Source organism: Ictalurus punctatus, chromosome 10 (genome assembly GCF_001660625.3).
Source record: "Ictalurus punctatus breed USDA103 chromosome 10, Coco_2.0, whole genome shotgun sequence".
NCBI lineage: Eukaryota > Metazoa > Chordata > Actinopteri > Siluriformes > Ictaluridae > Ictalurus > Ictalurus punctatus.
Genome location: NC_030425.2, coordinates 7,634,671 through 7,655,516, shown reverse-complemented (window position 1 = coordinate 7,655,516; position 20,846 = coordinate 7,634,671). Strand labels below are relative to the sequence as shown.

The window sequence follows — 20,846 nt, the reverse complement described above, 5'->3', positions numbered from 1 at the left end:
CAGGTACTTCTAGTATGGCCTGCTCTGATCGCTCTGACCACAGGCTGAGTGAATCCAGCCCATCCTCATGCCTCCTGGGTTCAGGAACACACACACACACACACACACACACACATACATGCATTCAGTTGCAACCAAACTGACAGCCTAATTCAAATAAATGCTTAAGTTGCGATGCAATTTTATCACTTATGTAAAAAAAAAAGAAATGAAATGAATATTTTATCAAAAGATTTGAAGATATCCAATCAGCTCTTCTCTGCAGCGTTTTCTGTTCGTTTGCTCACTCTCAGAGGTGCCAACAGCTTTGGTGCTTTTCAGATAAAGCAGCAATCAGACTGAATGCAAATACAATTCACCCAGCAGTAACGTTAAATCACTGAAGGGGAAAGGACACGAGACCTGAAAGTCACTCTTGCTTCTGGTAGCGGTTCATTTGCACCACCGTTATGGAAGGTGAACTTTGGGCTGTGAATTCATGACCCTCAGTCCTGTGAGCCAATAGAAATCAAGCGGACCGGGACTGGGGACTGTCGGGGCTGCAAAAGAATAAATGAAAAATAGTTGTGTTTAGGCTGTTGCCACCTCTGCATTCACTTACGAACACTTCAATCCTAATTAAGTCTAAATTTGCAGCATCTTGTGCTTCATTATTTAGACATTCGGTTGATTCTACCATCTGAGTGATAATTAAGCGCCACGGCTGAGCCGTTTGTTCTTATTTATTACAACTAACATAATTCAGACAACTGGATATAGTTAGCAGTCGGGTGATTTATTTTAAAAGTGGGTACATCCACCAAACCAGGCTGTAAGAAACGATACAACTCTTTCAGTCCTTCTTGTCATGTCAAGCTTTGTGCGCACGCTAAATTCTGCTCTTGAGAGACCGAGCGCAATTTTGGACCACGGTCTAATGTCGCACCTCCTGTTGCTCTGCTCCACCCGCATTAGCACAGACGTTTTCATCTATTTCACCACACGAGTAGGCACTGTGCAAGAAGAGGAAGAAGAAAAAAAAAATGCCCCCTGAACAACCATCCTACATCGGCGCACGCTCCGTTGTAGAGCATAGCAACTGCATAAAATCAATGTTAAATTGATGCTGCTAATAAATTGATGCTGGAGTGGAATCAGACACGAGTAGAAGACTAGTATGAATCATTCCACTGAGATTAATCCATAGATCTGTGCACATCAGTATATAGCGTATATCAAATGAGAACGCTATGAACTCGAAATGAACTCCTCAATGACAAAAAAAAAACACACTCTTCATAATATCTCACTTTATATCTTTCAACACTGAATTCACTCCCCAGTTGAGAATACCTACACTATTGACTTACCGAAAATGATTGTAGCAGACGTGTTTATACAAATGTCCCATAGGTCTGTCTTTCTCAGTCTTATACTCGCTCATACACGGTTTTGTTGTTGTTTGTTTGTTGTTATTTTTTTTTGGTATTCCACAGATGAAGCAACTCACATGGTCAGCCAAAGGCCAGTTCTGAAAGACTGCAATCACGGTAAAGAGAAGCAAACGGAAAATATTTCTCCTGTCTGTGTGCTTGGCTCATCTCCCCATTCTTCATTTCTCATTAATACTGCAATCTAACCTTAGTCCCCCTTCATTAACACTGCGCTGTTAGTCTTTTCCTGTCTCTGGTACCATATGTACATTATGAGTTTTGCCTCATTCCTCAGACTCCAGGGAAGTCTGAGGGAAATTGAGATTGATCAAGCTGCTTCTCTAATGTATTCCAAGCATAGTAACATGACTCATAATTGTGATACATTACCTTTCATTACACCGGTTAAGACTTTTGTCTCCATGAGCATTGCATAGTTCATGTTGTACAGTTCCACTAGCCGGTGTGGTGCATTTTGTCTCATAATTGCGCATTGACCTGTGAAATATTCTCGATCAGGGCGCGTATCTGGTGATGTATCACAGTTTATTAGCTAGAACAAAGCTCCTTCCATGATATTTGTTCTCTGCTTCTCTTTCTTCAAGATCTATGTTTTGTGTGTTTTCCGTTAATCCCCTGACCAATCATAGCGCTTCTAACCTGCCTGGAAGTGATTGGCACTTTGGCGTAGGTGTTCTTTCTTTTCCTTTTTCTGCCTAAGTGGGGATTGTTGCTAATGTGCATGCATTAGCTCCGATGACAACTTGGTGTTAATGCGCTCTGGAGCTGCCCACGGAGACTTGTTGATTGCCCACCTGTCAGAATGGCACTTCACAAGCAGCCTGTCGGTTACGCTGGAGTTAAATTGGCCCAGTAGCAGTAGGCGAGGGTTTTGCTGAAGAACCGCTCTATGCCCGTGGCCCTCTTACAGGGAAAATGTTAAGGTAAGAGCTCTATATTCAGTGTGGTACAGACCGTAATGACCTGTTATGTCAGGAAAGTCCATTGTAACCACCAGCGACAGAACCTTGTTTGTATAAACTTGCTTATTGCTGAATATCCTAATATTATGTATCTGCTCATGAAGACATTGTAATACCGAGTCTACGCATTCAATTTCCTAGGATTGTGTATGGTACTGTAGGAGCAGGGCTAGTGTGAGTCATCAGCACAAGATAAACAATGGCTGCCTCATCAAGGTTGCACTATAATTACTATTGAATCACTTAGAATAATTAAACTATAACCTTATTTAGGCTGTTATTGCTTTTGATGGGAGTCTCTGTAGCTGGTAGGGCAAGCATGCGTGAATACAATTATTGAGGATTCTCACTCGATACTGACTCTCCATCTCTCTCTCTGTCACACACACACACTCACTCACTCACTCTCTAACACAATTAAATGAGAGAAATTAAGCCAGTGGTTTAGAAAGAGAAAGACATATGACATCTATGTTTTTTCAGTCAGACTGTCAGAACTTTTTAGTGCTCTTCTGCCTGGCACATTGCATTCTGGGATTGCTGAAGCAACCCCCGTGGAGGACATATGGTCCTCTGAGGTGACGGTGAGGACACAGCAGTCTTACTGCGCCCTTGTCCCTGTGCTCGGAACGCGGCCTGTCTGAGTAACAGAGCCCCGGGCTTCGCTGCATCCGTATAGGCCTCTGCTCCACCAGGCCCCAGCACAGACCTGGATAATTAGCTCTCATCTCACACCAGGCTTCTGTCCCATTCATCTTCATTTTCACCCTGCCATCTGCTTTTTAAATAAAACTCCACAGTGTCACATGCTAACACACTCAGCACGCAAAGGCCCCTGGTCCCCTTGGTGCTCTACCTCACGGCCTGAACTTAATTACTTGTTATTTGCACAGTACCCTGCCATGAGACTATTTCTCTCTCTTGAGGTTTGTCAGGTAGGGGGGAGTTTTGTTTCTGTGTGTCTGTCGGTGTCGTCTTGTCTGTCTGTGCATGTATACGTGTATTCAGTAATTGGTATCACGGCCTGGCTGATGTAACGTTCGGACAGTATCAAGGTTGCACAGCGTTTATGGAAATCATGCAGATAAAGCCGTGTTAATAGTGCATAAAATGTTGTATATGTGAATGTGAGGCCAATTTGAGCAACCATTAAATATACTGTAGTGTACCAGGGGACCTAATCACACACTGATACGGCAATTGTTTATGACTGAGCACAGTTGTTCTTGTTTGTGAGTTCAGCTGTTTCATGTTAATTCCTTGTTTTCACATTACGTTAGTAGGTTATGGTTTGCTTTGTATGTAGATTTCTTGTATTTCAGCTGTTCAGATTTTGAAGCTCTCAGTCCTTTGTGTAAATGCTTTGTTCAACTAATACTATAGGGTTCTGCTTATTTTTTGACCATGTCAAATTATATCAGCTTGTAGAGTGTAGTCACCTGTGATTAAAAATGTGGTCCATGTTACTCGGATGGTATCTTATGCATAGCGGTGCGACGTCATGGTATTAAGGCATGGCATTGCAGGTGAATAATCTTTTACAGCTGATATTACTATTTTTCCATGTGAACTTTTTAAAAGAATTAAAATCATTTATGCAAACAAGGCGTCGTCTAATTAAATATGCATACGTTTACATTCATAATCGGGCTAAAAATTCTTGTGTTTTAATGGTGTTCATTCAGATATTTATTTCACTGCTAAGGCATCCTCATGAGAAAGACAGTTGTGCTTGAAAGTTTGTGAACCCTTGACAATGTTCTATATTTCTGCATAAATATGGCCTAAAATATCATCAGATATTGCTTCAGGTCCTTCCACAACATTTCTGTTGGATTAAGGTCAGGACTTTGACTTGGCCATTCCAAAACATTGACTTAATTCTTCTTTAACCATTCTTTGGTAGAACGACTTGTGTGTTTAGGATCGTTGTCTTGCTGCGTGACCCACTTTCTCTTCGTGTGTCAGTTCATAGACAGATGTCCTGACGTTTTCCTTTATAATTCACTGGTATAATTCAGAATTCATTGTTCCATCAACGATGGCTAGTCATCCTGGACCAGATGCAGAAAAACAGTCCCAAACCCTGATACTACCACCACCGTGTTTCACAGATTGGATAAGGTTCTTATGCTGGAATGCAGTGTTTTACTTTCTTCAAACAAAACACTTCTCATTTAAACCAAATGACAAAACATTCTTCTAATGGCCTTCTGGCTTGTCCACAAGATCTTTAGCAAACTGCAGAAGGGCAGCAATGTTCTTTCTGGAGAGCAGGGGCCTTCTCCTTATAACCCTGCCATTCACATCATTGTTGTTCAGTGTTCTTCTGATGGTGGACTCATGAACATTAGCATTACCCAACGTGAGAGAGGCCTTTAGTAGCTTAGAAATTAGCCTGGGTTCCTTTGTGACCTTGTGGACTGTTACACGTCTTGCTCTTGGAGTGATCTTTGTTGCTCGACCACCCCTGGGGAGGGTAATAGCGATTTTGAATTTCCTAAATCTATCTGACTGTGGACTGGTGGAGTCCAAACACTTTAGAGAAGGTTTTGTAACTTTTTCCAGCCTGATGAGCATCAACAGCTCTTTTACAGTAGATAAATCCCTATAGATCCCTGTTATTTAAATAAAACATGGTGCTCACTCACACCTGATTGAAAACACCTGACTCATCTTCAAATTAAACTGCTAATCCTGTAGAGGTTCACCTATTTTTCCCACTCATAGATATGTAATATTGGATCATTTTCCTCAATAAATAAATGACTATGTGTAATATTTTTGTCTCATTTGTTTATTTGGGTTCTCTTTATCTACTTTTAGGACATGTGTTCAAATCTGATGGTGCTTGTTATACTTATGCAGAATTCTAGAAGGTTTTAAAGGTCCGCCAAATAAATATATTTATATATGAGACATTATTTACCAGAATTGTCATTTCTACCTGTAGTGTCTTGCCTTGAAACTAAATGAAGGCATCTGTTTGCGTGCCTGTGCTATACAAAACCGTGCTGTGTGTATGTTCTAATCCTCTGTGGTTTGTCCTTTATCATCAGTATTAAGCGATCGAACATCAGTCAGTCGGTCACAGGCTCAGTGACTAACAGAAGGATGGATGATAAAGTTTGTCAGCACCCCTCTGTACTTTGCTCCCTCCTCCCTCCCTGCTGTAAATACCCCTCTGTAATTGATCTCCTGGGCTTTGATGTTTCACACTCCAGCAGCACAGCAGAGAGAATTAAAACAGAAACATCTTTGCAAAGAGATACTGTAATTAAGCACAGAAAGTTACATGAACCGGTCAGCTCGGTGTGTAGCCATTATTTCAGTGAGTGCCAGCTCTGGTTGTGGTGTGCATATGATTGGGAGGGCATAGGGGGTCTCAGTACAGAGCTCCCATGGCAGGTTGATGTGACCAGGAATTGGGAGGCAGTACTGCAGTACTTTAGGGAGTGGGAAAGTTATGTTGCATTATATAAAGCTCCCACTACGGTGGCAGGTTGTCCGTTTAAGAGCCTACTATTTGGATTTTATAGGTAATTTGTGGTGATGCAGACCACTGGGCACCTCTGGTGGGCTCCTCCTTTGGGTTTATATTTATTTGTTTGTTTGTTTGTTTGTTTATTCTTTTGTTGTAAAAGCACTTCGCCTGGTTCGTCTTTTTCTTTTTTTTCCCCTTCCAAGAGGGGCATGAGCAAGAAAGACAAAGAGAGTGGTGTTGCTCTTCAGCTTGTTCTGACTTTACTGTTGACTTTACCTAACACACATGCGTATAGATAGCGGTACTGTATATACTGCGTTAGCTGTGAGAGACTTGGACTTTACAGAGATGTGGGTCCATGTAGAAAGTTGTTAAGCTCAAATTGGAAAGGTTTCCCATCCAAGACCATTGGCATGTCTGGTTTAACCCAATAAGGAATTTATCTATGGTGCTCAGGAGACAACGCTATGCATTCATATGGTGCAAGACCAAATCACAAAGTGGAGGGAGTATAGAACGTAACAAGTCAGCAGCAGACTAACCATACACTATAGGGCTAAAAGTATGTGGACACCTGACCATCACACCGGCATGTGGTTCTTCCACCAAACCCTTTGCCCCGAAGTTGGAAGCAAACAATTGTATAGAAAGTCTTTGCGTGCTGTAACAGTAAGATTTCCCTTCACTGGAACCAAGAGGCCCAAACCTGTTCCCGCATGACAATGCTCCTGTACACAAAGTGAATTCAGTGAAGACATGGTTTGTTAAGGTTGGACTGGAAGAACTCAAGTGTCCTACACGGATCCCCGACCTCAACCCCACTGAACACCTTTGGGATGAACTGGAATGAACACTGACTGAACCCCAGACCTCCTCACCTGACATCAGTACCTGACCTCACTAACGCTCTTGTAGCAGAATGAACACACATCCTCACAGCCACGCTCCGAAATCTGGTGGAAAGCCATGTGTCCCTGATCACATTATTATTTATTAATCTCTGTGGTTTCTAAATATATGTGGTGTGTATGACTTGTTCACATTGTAGTATAAATATTGTAGTATAATATGTGATTCACAAGATTATAACAGCCACCACAACATCGGCAGAAAGCTTTGCATGACATCTCCGCATATGGGCAAATATACAGCCCCAAACAGCTGCAATGAATTTGCTAACATTCTTCAGGGCAATCAGGAATTTCCCTGGAAACCAGGATTGTTTTGACTCTGATATCCGGATATCGCCTTTAATCCTCCAGATTCATAAAAGATGCACTGGCAAGTGTGTGAACAATGTGAACACACACACACACGTACGCAACATTACTCTGCAAGTGTATCACCGGTCTTTCAGTGTCCGTGTGTGACTGAGAACTCCAAGTGGAGGTCTGGTCTCGGCCGAAACACTGAACCATTCTCCCTTTACGAATCTATTAGGCGTGATTCCCTTATTAATACCTGACCTCACAATGATGATGTAACGTTTTTTTTTTTGTTTTTTTTTAAATTGGAGCTTAAGATGGATTTGCGGTCGGCCAGGAAAGGTCAGCGAGCACTCGGTAAATTAAACCCTGGGAATGTTCACAGTTGGATGAGTGAAGGAGCATGGACCGCAACTAAAGGTTTTACGACTGGGTTTAATGGACACATGCAATGACCTTATCGGTTCCTACTGGGAATCTCTGCTGTGTGCTGATTTACTCGACTACGCTGCTTTTGTGGAACGTTTCTAACGCTGCTGTTTACTTTTGTTTTTGTGCCTTAATTAATGGAGATCCGCCTCCATCATCATCCATCTTCTGTTACTAATCATTATTGATTGACGGGAAAGCAGAAGCAGAGCATGAAGGGAATAAAGCGCATATTGAGCATCACGAGATGTCAAGATGTTTAAACTAATCATTTCTCAAGCTATAAACTGCCCAGATACATATTTGCTTCAAAGATCTGGCACTGATGTTAGACAATTCTGGTTTCTGATCTTTGCTGATGGTGCTTTTAGGATGAAATGTTCTTCCTAAGTCTAAAAATTTATTTGGAGGAAATGAGGTTCAGTTGAGGCTCCCCCCCCCCCCCCCCTTTTTTTTCCTCTCCGTACTAGCGCACTCATTTTGTCCCGAGGCAGCCTCAGCTATTACACACCGAAAGTTGCTGGACTGAGTGTATGAAGGAGTGTGGGTGAAATATGAACTTTCCCCAATATGTTCTAGTGTCAAAGTAATTGCCCCTGCCTGTTTTAATAGGCTTTAAGAAACAGTGGTGCTCGGAGACCTAGCCAGCCGAGACTGCAGATTCAGAGCACGTTATTCCACTGAGGCTTCCAGACTGTACGAAGCTTTATGGAAGAGTCTGCGAGCATGTGCTGCTTTCAGTTAGTGCTTAAGGGAATATTCTACATAAACAGTTTGTGTTTACTGGCTCAGAGTCGTGACACATTGTTGATATTTCTCAGCGTAGGGAAACGCATCGCTGTTGATGATTAAAGAAGAAAAAGACGAAGGAGTATTCTGTTACAGGAAAGTAATTAACGACAGGGGGGTGTGATCTGTTAAGTTGATTATTTTCCAATAGCGGGGAATCTCGAAGTGTTTTATTCCTGTTTTATCTCTCAGTAATTTCTGAACTTTAAAAAAAAAAATTCATTTAATAGCGACACACCATAGTTTTTATTTGTTTATAGTTGTGTTTAATGTTGCGAAACGTCTGCAGAACAAGATAGTCCCTGTTATCAATTATGATATAACAGTGATAAAGAGCCGTTCCCTCACCAGCCTCTTACTTTCTCTCTCGAAGTTATTAAGAGAAAAATGCAGCTTGTTATGTTCGAGAAAACAGAAAGCCCTCTGTTCTAAAGCCTTTTTCTTTTCTTTTTTATTCTGTCGGAGAAGTTAAAGGAGCAGAGTTACCGCTGCTGTTATGAAGCAGTGATAATGGAGACTCCTTCCCTGTGTACGTTGTTACTATAGGAACAATAAAATGTTAGAATGAGCGCATTAATACATCCCTAAACGTTGCAGTTGCAGGAACTGTTCAGAGCTGCTGTTAAAGAAAATAAATAAACACCTTCTTCCAATCAGAATCGAGCATTAACAGAGTCCCGGTGTAAATATGTTATACACCAAGCAGCAATAACACGAGGTGAATAACTTCACCTGTCAGTGATTACCTCGTAACAGTGTCAAGGGGTGGGATATATTAGGCAGCGAGTGAACAGTCAGTTCTCGAGGTTGATGTGTTGGAAGCAGATAAAATGGGCAAGAGTAAGGATCTGAACGAAGCTGGCTAGACGACTGGGGTGTTCCCAGTGTTCTGGGATGGGGTGTTCTCGGTATGCAGTGGTTAATACCTACCAAAAGTAGTCCAAGGAAGGACAACCGGTGACAGGGTCATGGGCGCCCAAGGTTCATTGACGTGTGTGGGGAGCGAAGGCTAGTCCGTCTGGTCCGATCCCACAGAAGAGCTTCTGTAGCCCATGCTGACCCCTGTACACCACTGAAAACACCTACAATGGGCACATGAGCATCAGAACTGGACCATGGAGCAATGGAAGAAGGTGGTCTGGTCTGATGAATAATGTTCTCTTTTACATCATGTGGACGGCCGGGTGTGTGTGTGTCGTTACCTGGGGAAGAGACGGCACCAGGATGCACTATGGGGAAACGGCAAGCTGGTGGAGTCAGTGCGATGTTCTAGGCAGTGTTCAGCTGGGAAACATTGGGTCCTGGCATTCATGTGGATGTCACTTTGACACGTACCACCAGGAAGGTGTTGACTTGGCCTTCAAATTCCTCACGTCTCAGTCTGATTGAGCATCTGTGGGATGTGTTGGACAAAGTCCGATCCAAGGAACTTACAGGGCATAAAAGACCTTCTCCTAACATCTTGGAGGTCTTGTGGAGTCCATGCCTCAACGGGCCAGGGGTATTTTTCGCGGCATGAGGAGGACCTACAAAATATTAGGCAGGAGGTTTTAAAGTGTATGTCGATCGGTGTATATGTATGCTTTAGCAATTTAAATTCACTTGGGCAGCCGTGTGGAAATATCCATAGCCGTATTTCAGCCTTTGCAGCTTCAGATTTCTCCTTCTGACAAAGCCTCATCTTTCAAATAAACCCAGTGTCTAATCAACGACGATGGTAGAAACACACAGCGTATTTCTATGTGCTTTGACAGTGTGTTTGAGTTTTTAAGGCAGTGCTGTTTATTGGTAGTCTCTCATGTTTTATTTTATAATTGCTATCAAAGCCAGAGAATCTTCGCTTCATTCTTCTCCTTTTTTTCCAGCACAAATGGCAACCAGAGAAAATGGAAAGCAATAGTTAATCACCAGCTCTCAGACAGAGGGGGGGGGGGGGGGGGGGGGGGGTGCACTTCTCTCTCCCACATCCGCTCTCTAATTGATGCTACATGTCATTGTTCTAAAAGTTGGAATGTCAGAACTCTTGATTTATTGGTATTTCAGAGCCATACATCATCTGAACATCACATACAGGCCGTGTGCATTTTATTAGGATGAGTGATTAATTCAGAAAGTGCCTGTACAGGAACCCTGACTGAACACACTTTCAAGTGCTATCAGATATAACACGCAGTTACTTACACAACTAGAAATCCAGACACACACAGAGACAGACCTAGTGACACGAAGAATCTAATTTAATCCATTAAAAACCCAGGGCTGCTTAGAGCCAGTGTGTATTAAAAACCCTCTCTGGGGTTTTTTGGAGTGGTGCTTGGTTCCGTTGGCTCACCTTTTTAATGAAGCCCCCCCCCCCCCCCCACTTTTTTATTTTATTTTTTTTATAAATACAGCGTGTGTGAGAGAGAGGACTTTGTGTTTGGTCAGGTCCTGTGTGTAGTAAGTAGTGGGAGAGATGTTTTACAAAGGCTAATTAAAGCCAGTACACAGAGGGTGTAGAACCTGCACATTCATGGAAGTATTGTGAGTGTGTGTGTGGTACAACACTAATAAATGGGGATGTAAGCTCTCACGGGTCAGTGGAGGAACTTTAAACCAGTGTGGGTCTGTGGTGTATGCACTGGGTGCTCAGGTTAATAAACATGCTGATGATAGGTTAATAAAGAAGTTATTAAACATGCTAATGTGCCGATGTGCCGTGGAGCTCGGCGCAGAGGTGCGTACGCACACTTTAGCAGATAGAGGAAGTTCTCGATGCGGACGTCGTAACCCTCCTACATATTCTCGAAACTTATTGTCTAAAATAGCTTTACGCTTTCCTCATGATATCATGGTGTTAAGTGACCAGTTAAAAACATTTAACAGGCTGTGAAAATGAAAAGAAATATTTATTATGAAATCTTTGTTTAAAAAAAAAATTATAAAAAATTCTCTTTGCACATAATAACAAGGACCAACAGGAAGCAAAAAATAAAAGCGGTCAAAAGTACTGTTGCTGGAGGAGGTCTGTAGTAATTAAGATCGATGCACCTGGGACGAGCGATCTCTGTATCCCGTGTCTTCTCGACGTACGCATTGTTTTCATGTACCTCGTTTTAATATAAGCTGATTCTTTTGACCTTTATTATAAGCTCTTGTTGTAGTGTGCATTGTGTTTGAACATTACCCTTTCCTTTCCTCCCACAGGATATAATGGAATCTTTACTGATATATCAATTCGAACGCTATATACTGTGTTTCACTAGGGGTTATTTTTTCACTGGTGGTTTTATAGAAGGTCAAAATATGTTGTAGTCGTTCTAGGTGTATAAGTCCTTAACATACATTTAAAAAAAAAAAAAAAAAGATTCAGATCCCTGAGATGCTCCAATAATAATTACTTTACCTTCTCATGTCAAATGGATCCAATTCAAATAGGAGAGTTTTTTTTTGTTTTTTTTTTCCCCCAAGGACAGCATTTTACATGAGATCATGTACATTGTCAGTAGGCTGTTTATCACATTGTCGTTATAATCTGAAAGTGAGAGTGACTGTGAGTAAAGGCAGTGTGCTCGGCCAAAAAACAGCATTTTTATTGGTATTTTGAAAAGGTCAGCTGTGAGGTCACCATCCGATCGTCCACTGTAACTAACCAGGACAACGTATATTAACCTGTGATTGAATTGGAAGGAAGGTTTAGGTATTGACTTGAGGAGGTTACTGGAACCAATCATTTGTTGGTTAATCATGTAATGGCTAAATTTGCATGAAAGCAGAGGGTCAGAAGGGTCAGTTGTTGCCTACTTGTTGTGTCCAGAATCACAGTTGCTTTTTAAATGAATGGGCTGCTTTGCTGTGAGGATGTAGAGTTGCGTTAGCATTAAAAGACTAGACTTGGCGTTTGTTCAAACTTTTCTCTACAATATCTACTGCACCTATGGAGCATGTTTAATTATTACCGTTACAATATATGTTTTTGTTCGCCTGTACTAAGAATAAAGCCTAAAATCACTCATAATTACTGTTGTGTTGTACTGAATATCAGCACGGCTGTGATTACCTGCGGCCTCGTGTCCACAGCCATGCTGATATTCAGTACAACAGCTTAATAATGATGAGTTTTGAGTTGCACGTGCGATACTGCTTTTATACAACAGTTCTATAAACGATAATCGATACCGATTTAATATCAAGTAACTGACGTTACTTTTCAGCACAGTGTGGTAAAATATTTTTTGTGTTTGAAGCCACAGCTGGATAGAGCGTTGTGTGTTGCCATGTTGGGGCCGTCAGTAAAAATGTTTACTGGTTAATTCGTAAGTTGTGAAATCGTCACGTCTAAATCTATATAATTCCTCCTTTGAGAGATAGGACAAATTTTTCAGAGGGAAGAATTCTGTTTGACGTTTTTGTGTGTTATGAATACCTCATAATCTCAGGGAAAGTACAAGACACTGGAATGTCTTTTATTGTATTGCCACCATGTTGGCATGTTGGATAAAACTTCAAACAGCCTTGGTCAGTCATACCTTTTCTCATACCTGTCTCACCTTCAGACTTATTATGTTAGAGTACGGTGGTTGTAGTTTTGAACTAAAGTAAATAATCACAACGTCTTTCTTTCTTTTCTCTGCGCATTCTTGAATTCTTTGAGTGTAAACGGGGGTCTTGATTGCATATGGACCACAAAAAGCATTCCTTCCCCCCTTCCCTCCTCGTCGTCTTAGAGTGGTGTGGGGATAATGGCCTTAATAAAGTTTAAGTAAAACTTTATTCTATCAGTTCACTGGAATGGTTAAGGACATGAGGATTTGAAAGAGGTGTTCAGGTCTGCTAGTAAGTCATTTTGCTTTGGACTAAGTTCGTGTAAGTGAATGCCAAACACCAAAAAAATTGCCAACCTTGGAAGCATGACTCAATAGATAACAAGACCGCAGAATGTAGTCTCTTCTTTCTGAGTGGAAATAAAAACCTGACGTGAAGGAACTAGTCATTATGCCGAGTTCAACTCAAGGTCGCAGCCGCAAACCAGGAAAAGCCAAAGAGAACGCCTCCTCGACTTGAAACTCGTCCGCTCGGCGTAGTCATCTCAACTCCGAGTTCCTCCTCAGTTTACAGAGTGACGACAGATTAACATGGCTGCTCACAACATCAGACGTAAACAAAGTAGTGCTTATGTTTAAATGAGCTATACTGTAGATTAGTCAACACGGAGATACGCTCACTGAGCACTTTATTAGGAACACCTTTACACCGACTCTTTTCTGCAATTATCTAATCAGCCATAAGTCATGTGGCAGTAGCGCGGTGCATAAAAACATGCAGATACGGGCCAGCAGCTTTGGATAATGTTTACATCAACCATCAAAATGGGGAGAAAATGTGACCTGACATTTTAACCGTGCCATGATTTGTTGGTGCCAAAAAGGGTGGTTTGAGTATTTCTATATCTGCTGATCTCCTGTGATTTTCACACACAGTGGAATGGCTCAGAATGGTGCATTAAAGAAACAAAATGTCCAGTGAGCAGCAGTTCTTCAGATGGAAACGCCTTGTTCACGAGAGAGGTCAACAGAGAATAGCCAGACTTGTTCATGCTGACAAAGGCTACAGTAACTGAAATAATCCCTCTGTGCATTTTGTAGTGAGCAGAAAAGCATCTCAGAATGCACAACATGTCAAACATTGAGGCGGATGTGCTAGAACAGCAGAAGACCACATCAGATTCTGCTTCTTTCATCCAAGAACAGAAAGCTGAGGCTACAGTGGGCACAGGATCAACAAAACTGGACAGTTGAAGACTGGAGAAACGTAGATTTCTGCTGAGGCACACAGATTTTAGGGTCAGAATTTGGCACCAACAGCATGAATCCATGGACACAACCTGCCTTGTGTCAACAGTCCAGGCTGGTGGAGGTGGTGTAATGGTGTGGGGAATGTTTTCTTGACACACTTTGGGCCTGCCACAGACTATTTGAGTATTGTTGCTGACCATGTGCATCCATTCATACCGACAGTTTACCATCTTCTAATGGCTACTTCCAGCATGTCACAAAGCAAAAGTCATCTGCTTTCATGGACAACAGTTTTTCAGTGGTCTTCCAGGTCACTGCATCTGAATCCAATGAAACACCTTTAGGATGTGGTAGGAAGTGAGACTCGCAGCATGAAACTGCACCTGAAAAATCTACAGGAATTTCCTGATGCATTCATGTCAACATGGACCAGAATCTCAAAGAATGTTCCCAACATCTTGTGGAATCCACGCCATGAAGAATTGAGGCTGTTTTGAGAGTAAAGGGAGGCCCTGCTCAGAATAAGTATAGTGTTCCTAATAAAGGTGAAGTGTTCGGGGAGTGTATATTCTCTTGTTAAATCTAGAAAAATGACTACACAGATTGGCGTCTGAGGAGGAAAATATGCATCACTCATCACTGTTAGCTGGCTAGCCGTTTTTTGAGGATGAAAATGACATCGTCCCGACCTGCGAAGTAGCAGTCACGGAACCTGTGATCTGAAGATACTCCCATTCTCTTGCGAATAAAAACATGTCCTAATGCACACCTCTGGCTCAAACTTACCCACTCTGATGGCAAACGCTTTGCAGAGGTGGTGTGCTACTTTGGTCAGAGCCTTTTCTCTCTGTTCATTTGATGTAGCGTGTTCTGGCATCGTTGCCAACCTGTGAGGTTCGCTGCAAAAAAATACGCGCAACATGATTTATCCCGAGCACTGAAATGTTGCCGGAGGCCATTCTGACATAGCTGCTCTCTCTATTCAGAGTGTGTCCTGCTTTACATCTGGTCTCTGAGTATCATGCACTTTTTTGTCTTTTTTTTTTTCTTTCCCTCTCTTGTCTTGATCTCTTGTGTTCTTGATCTTTCCCTTCCCTCCCACAACCATCTCTTATCTCTTTTTCATCCTTTCGCTGATTATAGCTCTCTCTGTATATGTCTGTCCAACTCTCTCCCCTTTATGCCCTCTTTCCCCCCTCTCTCTCATACAGGCATAAAAGAAACACACTGGCTGTAAGCTGATCTCTTGTGCTTTTCTTTTTTCGGCGCTATTTCTCAGACTCTAGGTCAGTGGAAATAGACAGGATGTCCTTGAACACAGAGAGAGAATTGTGGCTGATCTGTAGGTGAATCTCTTAGTGGGTCTCCTTCCTACTTCTAGTCGACATACACGAGGATCCTACCACTTAGACGGAAGGACAAGCTGAGATCAGGTCTGGATAAAATGAAGGTAGAAATGGGAGAGAAACTGTGGTGGGTAAGCCAACATTTCTTGGGAGACAGCGAGTGAAAATTGGGACTAATGGGAAGGAACGGGCTTAAGATAAGGCGGAAAAGATTTTAGTGGGTAAAATATGGAAAATAATGAGAAAAAGAAAGGAATGTAGCATCCAAGAGGGGCTTGAGGTGTGCAATGCTTTAATGGTGAACGTTTGCACTGGAGGGTTTTCTTTCTCAGGCTGGATCTGTCATTACCTTCACACAGAGGCACTGAAACCTGCTGCCATTGGTGGCCATGTTGACACAGTACACTGTCCTTGCAAAGAAAATGAAGCAGTGTACAGCAGCTCATATGGTTAGAGGGGATACGATGAACAAGACCCCATGCTTTTTGTGTTAATTGAATTTTACTTTCCCTCTTATCTCAGAGCCGCGTGCAGACATAGCCCTCGTACAGCAGCTCATCTATCTCTCCCCAAACCGACGCTACCGGGCGACGCAAAAGCATTAGCTAGAGCTTCCCACCCTGAAGTGTCAGTCGCCACACACAGCCACAGTCCAAACCGTGCACTGGATACTCTGGAGGGAGGATAGGGCTAAATTGGTGTGAATTTACACACACAGGAAGAAAAAAAAACGGGGGTGAGTGGTAAGCATTAAAGGACGTACCTTGAAGCTTAAGGTGATTTGTATTCAAAGTAGAATTTTCATGGATTTAATTTTTTTTTTTTTTTTTTAAACATAGCTTGCTTCTTTTCTCTCTATCTTACTCCTATGTTCTTTCTCTTTCTAACACCCAATCCACCCAACCCAAGCCTTTGAGTTTTCCAAGTGCTATTTTAGTCTCCCACCACCTTTGCTTTACTCTTTGCTTGTGTGGTGATAATGGTGACAAATTGGGTTGTGACAGTTCATCTGGAAGTGTGATAAAGAACACAATCACTGCCCTACTGTACTGTCAAACATCAGGGGGAGCTGACAGAGCCTGGGCAGAAATTTGGCTACTTCAGAAATCACACATGATTACAGCTCTCTGGTCCCGCACACTTTTAGATCTCAGCGAAATCTTGATTGAAGTACTATTGTTTCGGTTTTCTGTATGAATAATGGCACAAGCTGGAGGAGTTTGTTGTAATTGTGACCGATTTGTAGCTACGGTTGTGTTACTAGCTAGGTTGAGCGATGGGAAACACTGACTACGTTTACATGGACAGCAATAATCTAATTATTGACCTTAATCTAAGTGAGGTAATAATGTGATTAAGGTGTTTACATGAGTCGCTTTTAGAATACTCCTGTCATGTACCCGTTTTACATGTTATTGATCATAATTAGATTAAGAGCCCGCGTCATTACGTCACCGCGCCACGCCGTCCGACGTCCCTCCAGAATTTTACGTTTCAACATACAGCTCGTCTTCGTTACGGTACCGTATACAGTTTTGGGTGTTTTTATTAAATTTTTTACGAACACTTCAAGTGCGGTTAATTATTAGTCATGCTGTACGTGCAAATAGACGACTGCTTGAAGCCGTGGGCTGCGTCTCAAATCGTATACTATACCTACTATACTATACTAGCCGAGATTATTGATATTTTTCCCCACTACAGGCCTATAGTAGGCAAGTATGCGGTTTGGGACACAGCCGAACTCTCTTGTTCGCCGTAAAACGTAAAACTGCCGTGTGTGATCGTGTCCTGTCGCCAAATGCGGTGAAAACGCTCACACGATGTTCATAATGTGATTCAGGTGTTTACATGTCTGTAATGCACGTCCATATTAAGATTAAAACAGGAGAAATCCACCTGTCTTAATTCGATTAGAGCTTAATTAGATTAATTAGATTAAGGTTGCTGTTTACATGGTAGTTTCTTAATCAAATTATGGTCTTAATTAGATTAAGAGTGGATTATTGTTGTCCATATAAACGCAGTCACTGAAATGTGTTAAAGCTTGTATTACGATATAATAAACTTTCTTCTTATATTATATGCCCATGTATAGCAATGTGAATTACATGCTATGGGAAATCTATACAGGAAAACAAGGAAATAATGAGCAACAGGTAGATATAAGTAGGAAACGGGGGTTCGCTCAGGTTGGCCGAGAAGGTGGGTGTGGTTTTCACGTTTATTCTGGTAGATCTCGAACTAGATTTATTCCTTTATTAAACATTAAACAGTCGATATTTCTCTCAAAACGACAGCAATGTGAATTCTCTTACTCATTAATGGCAATCAAATGCTGGGACTGTCGAGACAGATTAAAATCGAAGTGCACTGTTGCTTCCAGTAACTCGTGCAGAAATGCACCTGTATCTCGCCCAGTGTAGACTGACTGACTGCTTGACGTGATGTGAGTCTTGACGTGACGCTCACGTGATGCTTCTGGTGTAAATTAAGGGCAAGAATGCTACATCCATCACAACTGGGAGTCCATGGAGCAAAATGACAGAGTTAATGTGTTATGTGTTATGTACTGTACTGTATGTCATGCTAAAATCTCCTCTGACTCCTATTCAGCTATCGAACAAGATGTCCTGAAGAGTAGCACTTCTTAGCTGTCACCTTCCCTGGCTTGAATACCAGAGAGCTCAAGGGAGACCGCTCCGAGAAACCCCAAGGCACAGAAAACAATTTTTACAGAATAAAAACACCCTGGGAATATTCCATCCATCCATCCATCCATCTTCTATACCACTTATCCTTCCTTCAGGGTCACGGGGAAACCTGGAGCCTATCCCAGGGAGCATCGGGCACAAGGCGGGGTACACCCTGGACAGGGTGCCAGTCCATCGCAGGGCACACAATCACATACACACTCACACACCCACTCATACACTATGGACACTTTAGACACACCAATCAGCCTACCATGCATGTCTTTGGACTGGGGGAGGAAACCGGAGGAAACCCCCGCAGCACGGGGAGAACATGCTAACTCCGCACACACAGGGCCACGGTGGGAATCGAATCCCCGACCCTGGAGGTATGAGGCGAACGTGCTAATATTAATAAATAAAAAATATTTAATTCATTAGACATTTATTATGACCAATATACAGTCTGAAATCTTTTTTTAAATCACAAAATGTTTTTATTTTTGATTAAAATCAATAGTTCTCCTGTATAATATAATCAGATATGTTCATGAAAATAGTCAATAAGACATTTCTGTCGGCTTGATTGTCATTTATCTGACCTGGCTTTTTCTATTTGCCGCGATGTTTGTTGGTGTAGCGAAAGTCAATCTAGCTCCACTGGCTTTTATTGTGTGTAATGAAGCGTGTTTGTGGGTTAGACTGAACTCACTTTATCATATTCTCCCCAGCCAAAATGTAATCAGTCTGGAATGGTGGAGGGAAGGGGGAGTGGTGGGTTCTTAGCAGTTTCCCAAAACCCTGTCCACATCCCAACAACTCTGTACAGTAACTGAGATGGATCCGCCTCAGGACAGTCTAATGGGTGGAGTTGGAGTGTGTGCTCATGAGTCATTGTTGCTTCCTGTTGGTCTCAATCGTCTTCTCCTTAAAGCCCTGGGGCTTAGTTTTAGCCCAGCTGCCCCAGGCAGGGGGAGTTCATTAGGGCAAAGTAGTCTCTGATCACCTCCCTCTTAGGTATAAATTAGGCAGGCCTGCTTCTCAGATCTCTCTCAGAATGACCCGCTGAGGGATTTTTCCCTACACCTCACTTCTCATCTCACATCCTGCTCCCAACACTAGGCCATCAGAGAGTTGTGCTTGCGGTTTGGTAGTACTTGATTTTTGTTTTGTCAGTTTCTTTTTGCCTATCGTACACTTTCTTGCTTTTTCTCTCTGTCTCTCGCACAACATCATTGAACCTTCTGTTTGCCACATATCTAAAAAGGGCTCCATCTGGTATAATGTGGCTTCTGCACTAGGTGTTTCATTGCCCTTGCCTCCTGTTGTGCTTGTTTGTGTTGGATCATTAAAACTGTTGCTGCATATACGCTGCACTGTTTTTCACGAAAGAGAGGTAAATGGTCTCAGCTTAGTAATTGCCTTGCCTGACATTTCACTGCGTATTGGTCTCAGGAGGTTAACAAATCTGTCAGCCTCACTCTTCGTTCTCTTTCACTCCTGGGATACCCAAACTGCAGTCTAAAGCCACGGCAGATATTAAACTTACTCATTATAATACGAGTTAATAGGTAAAGGATGAGTCCTGCTATTTCATGTATGAGCAGACTTCCCTTTATCATCATAAGAAAACCAAATAGACTTCTGTTTGTTGAAATTCGGAGAAACGGACAAAGAAACAAAGCTGTTCAAATAAGTCTAAGCGAGATGGCCACACCGGCGAGTCGTCGTCCGGTGGCTCAAGCTAACCGTGCACCATTTCCTCAAACAATAATATTTACCTTGGAATTATCTGTCTCCTTCATGCACGACTCCTACTGTATTAACATCTCCGGTGTTTGCGTTCAAATTGGCCTGAGATGAGAGAGAACTCATTAATGCAATACAGGCTAATGCGGATGCAAATTACAGCTGCAGCACCCTGATTGTGTGTGTGTGTGTGTGTGTGTGTGTGTATACCCACGTGCATTGTATTGTATGTGCAATTGTGGCGTGCATTGAATCTCATTAATAGGCCCTTTGTTGATTACATAATTCCTCTTTAGGTTAATAGTGTTAGCAGTGTTTAATTACGCTAACAATGTTGAACACATTATGCTGTTCACTTTAAAATTTTAATCCTTATAATGTCATGACACACACACACACACATCAGAGCATAGTTATTCTTCTTCATGGACCCTCATATCCCAACTTTTGCTCTGAAGCACTAGATATTGACTGGAGATGAGAATAATTAGTGATGCTGTGTGCGTTTGGCTAAGAGCCACCTCTTTGCATGAACTCTCCTTCCTTGTAGAGAGATTTCGACTGCAGATATCTGAGTAGGTGGGCAGCTGTTTTACTTCACACCGCATCGGTATTCCAGAACTCGAAGGCGCTCATCTGGCACCACGACATTTCCAGTGATGGTCTCCATGTTCATGTTAGGACACAAATGTGAAGCGTGTTCCGTCTACCCTCACTATCAGAATATCACCATATGCTGGCATGCCTCAGCCTGAAGGCAATAGAAATTCGGGGCCTTGACAGCTGTATAGCAATTGTGAATGGCTCTATAGCATAACGCCCTTGTGACCTTAGTATTACGCATTTCTTTTTGAGTGCAGACTTTATCTTTTTTTTCTTTTTTTTTTAAGTATATATAAGACATCAAAGTTTTGAGAGTCCAGGTAGCAATGCTACCTTGATTACTGAAATTTACAGCTCAACAAGCTTCCCATGAGTTTAT

General features: G+C 42.1%; 1 protein-coding gene across 3 annotated transcripts in view; it reads left to right on the top strand.

The window, feature by feature from the left end:
* The window catches only part of diaph3 (diaphanous-related formin 3), a 361,935-nt gene that overhangs the window by 292,647 nt on the left and 48,442 nt on the right, over nucleotides 1-20,846 (top strand). For 2 of the 3 annotated variants that reach the window (XM_053683158.1, XM_053683157.1), the window contains one exon: nucleotides 1,476-1,529. The exons of the other annotated variant lie outside the window; for it this stretch is intronic. In XM_053683158.1, the coding sequence (XP_053539133.1) occupies nucleotides 1,476-1,529 (54 nt within the window). The remainder of the gene's footprint in view (nucleotides 1-1,475; nucleotides 1,530-20,846) is intronic. 3 annotated transcript variants of the gene reach the window in all.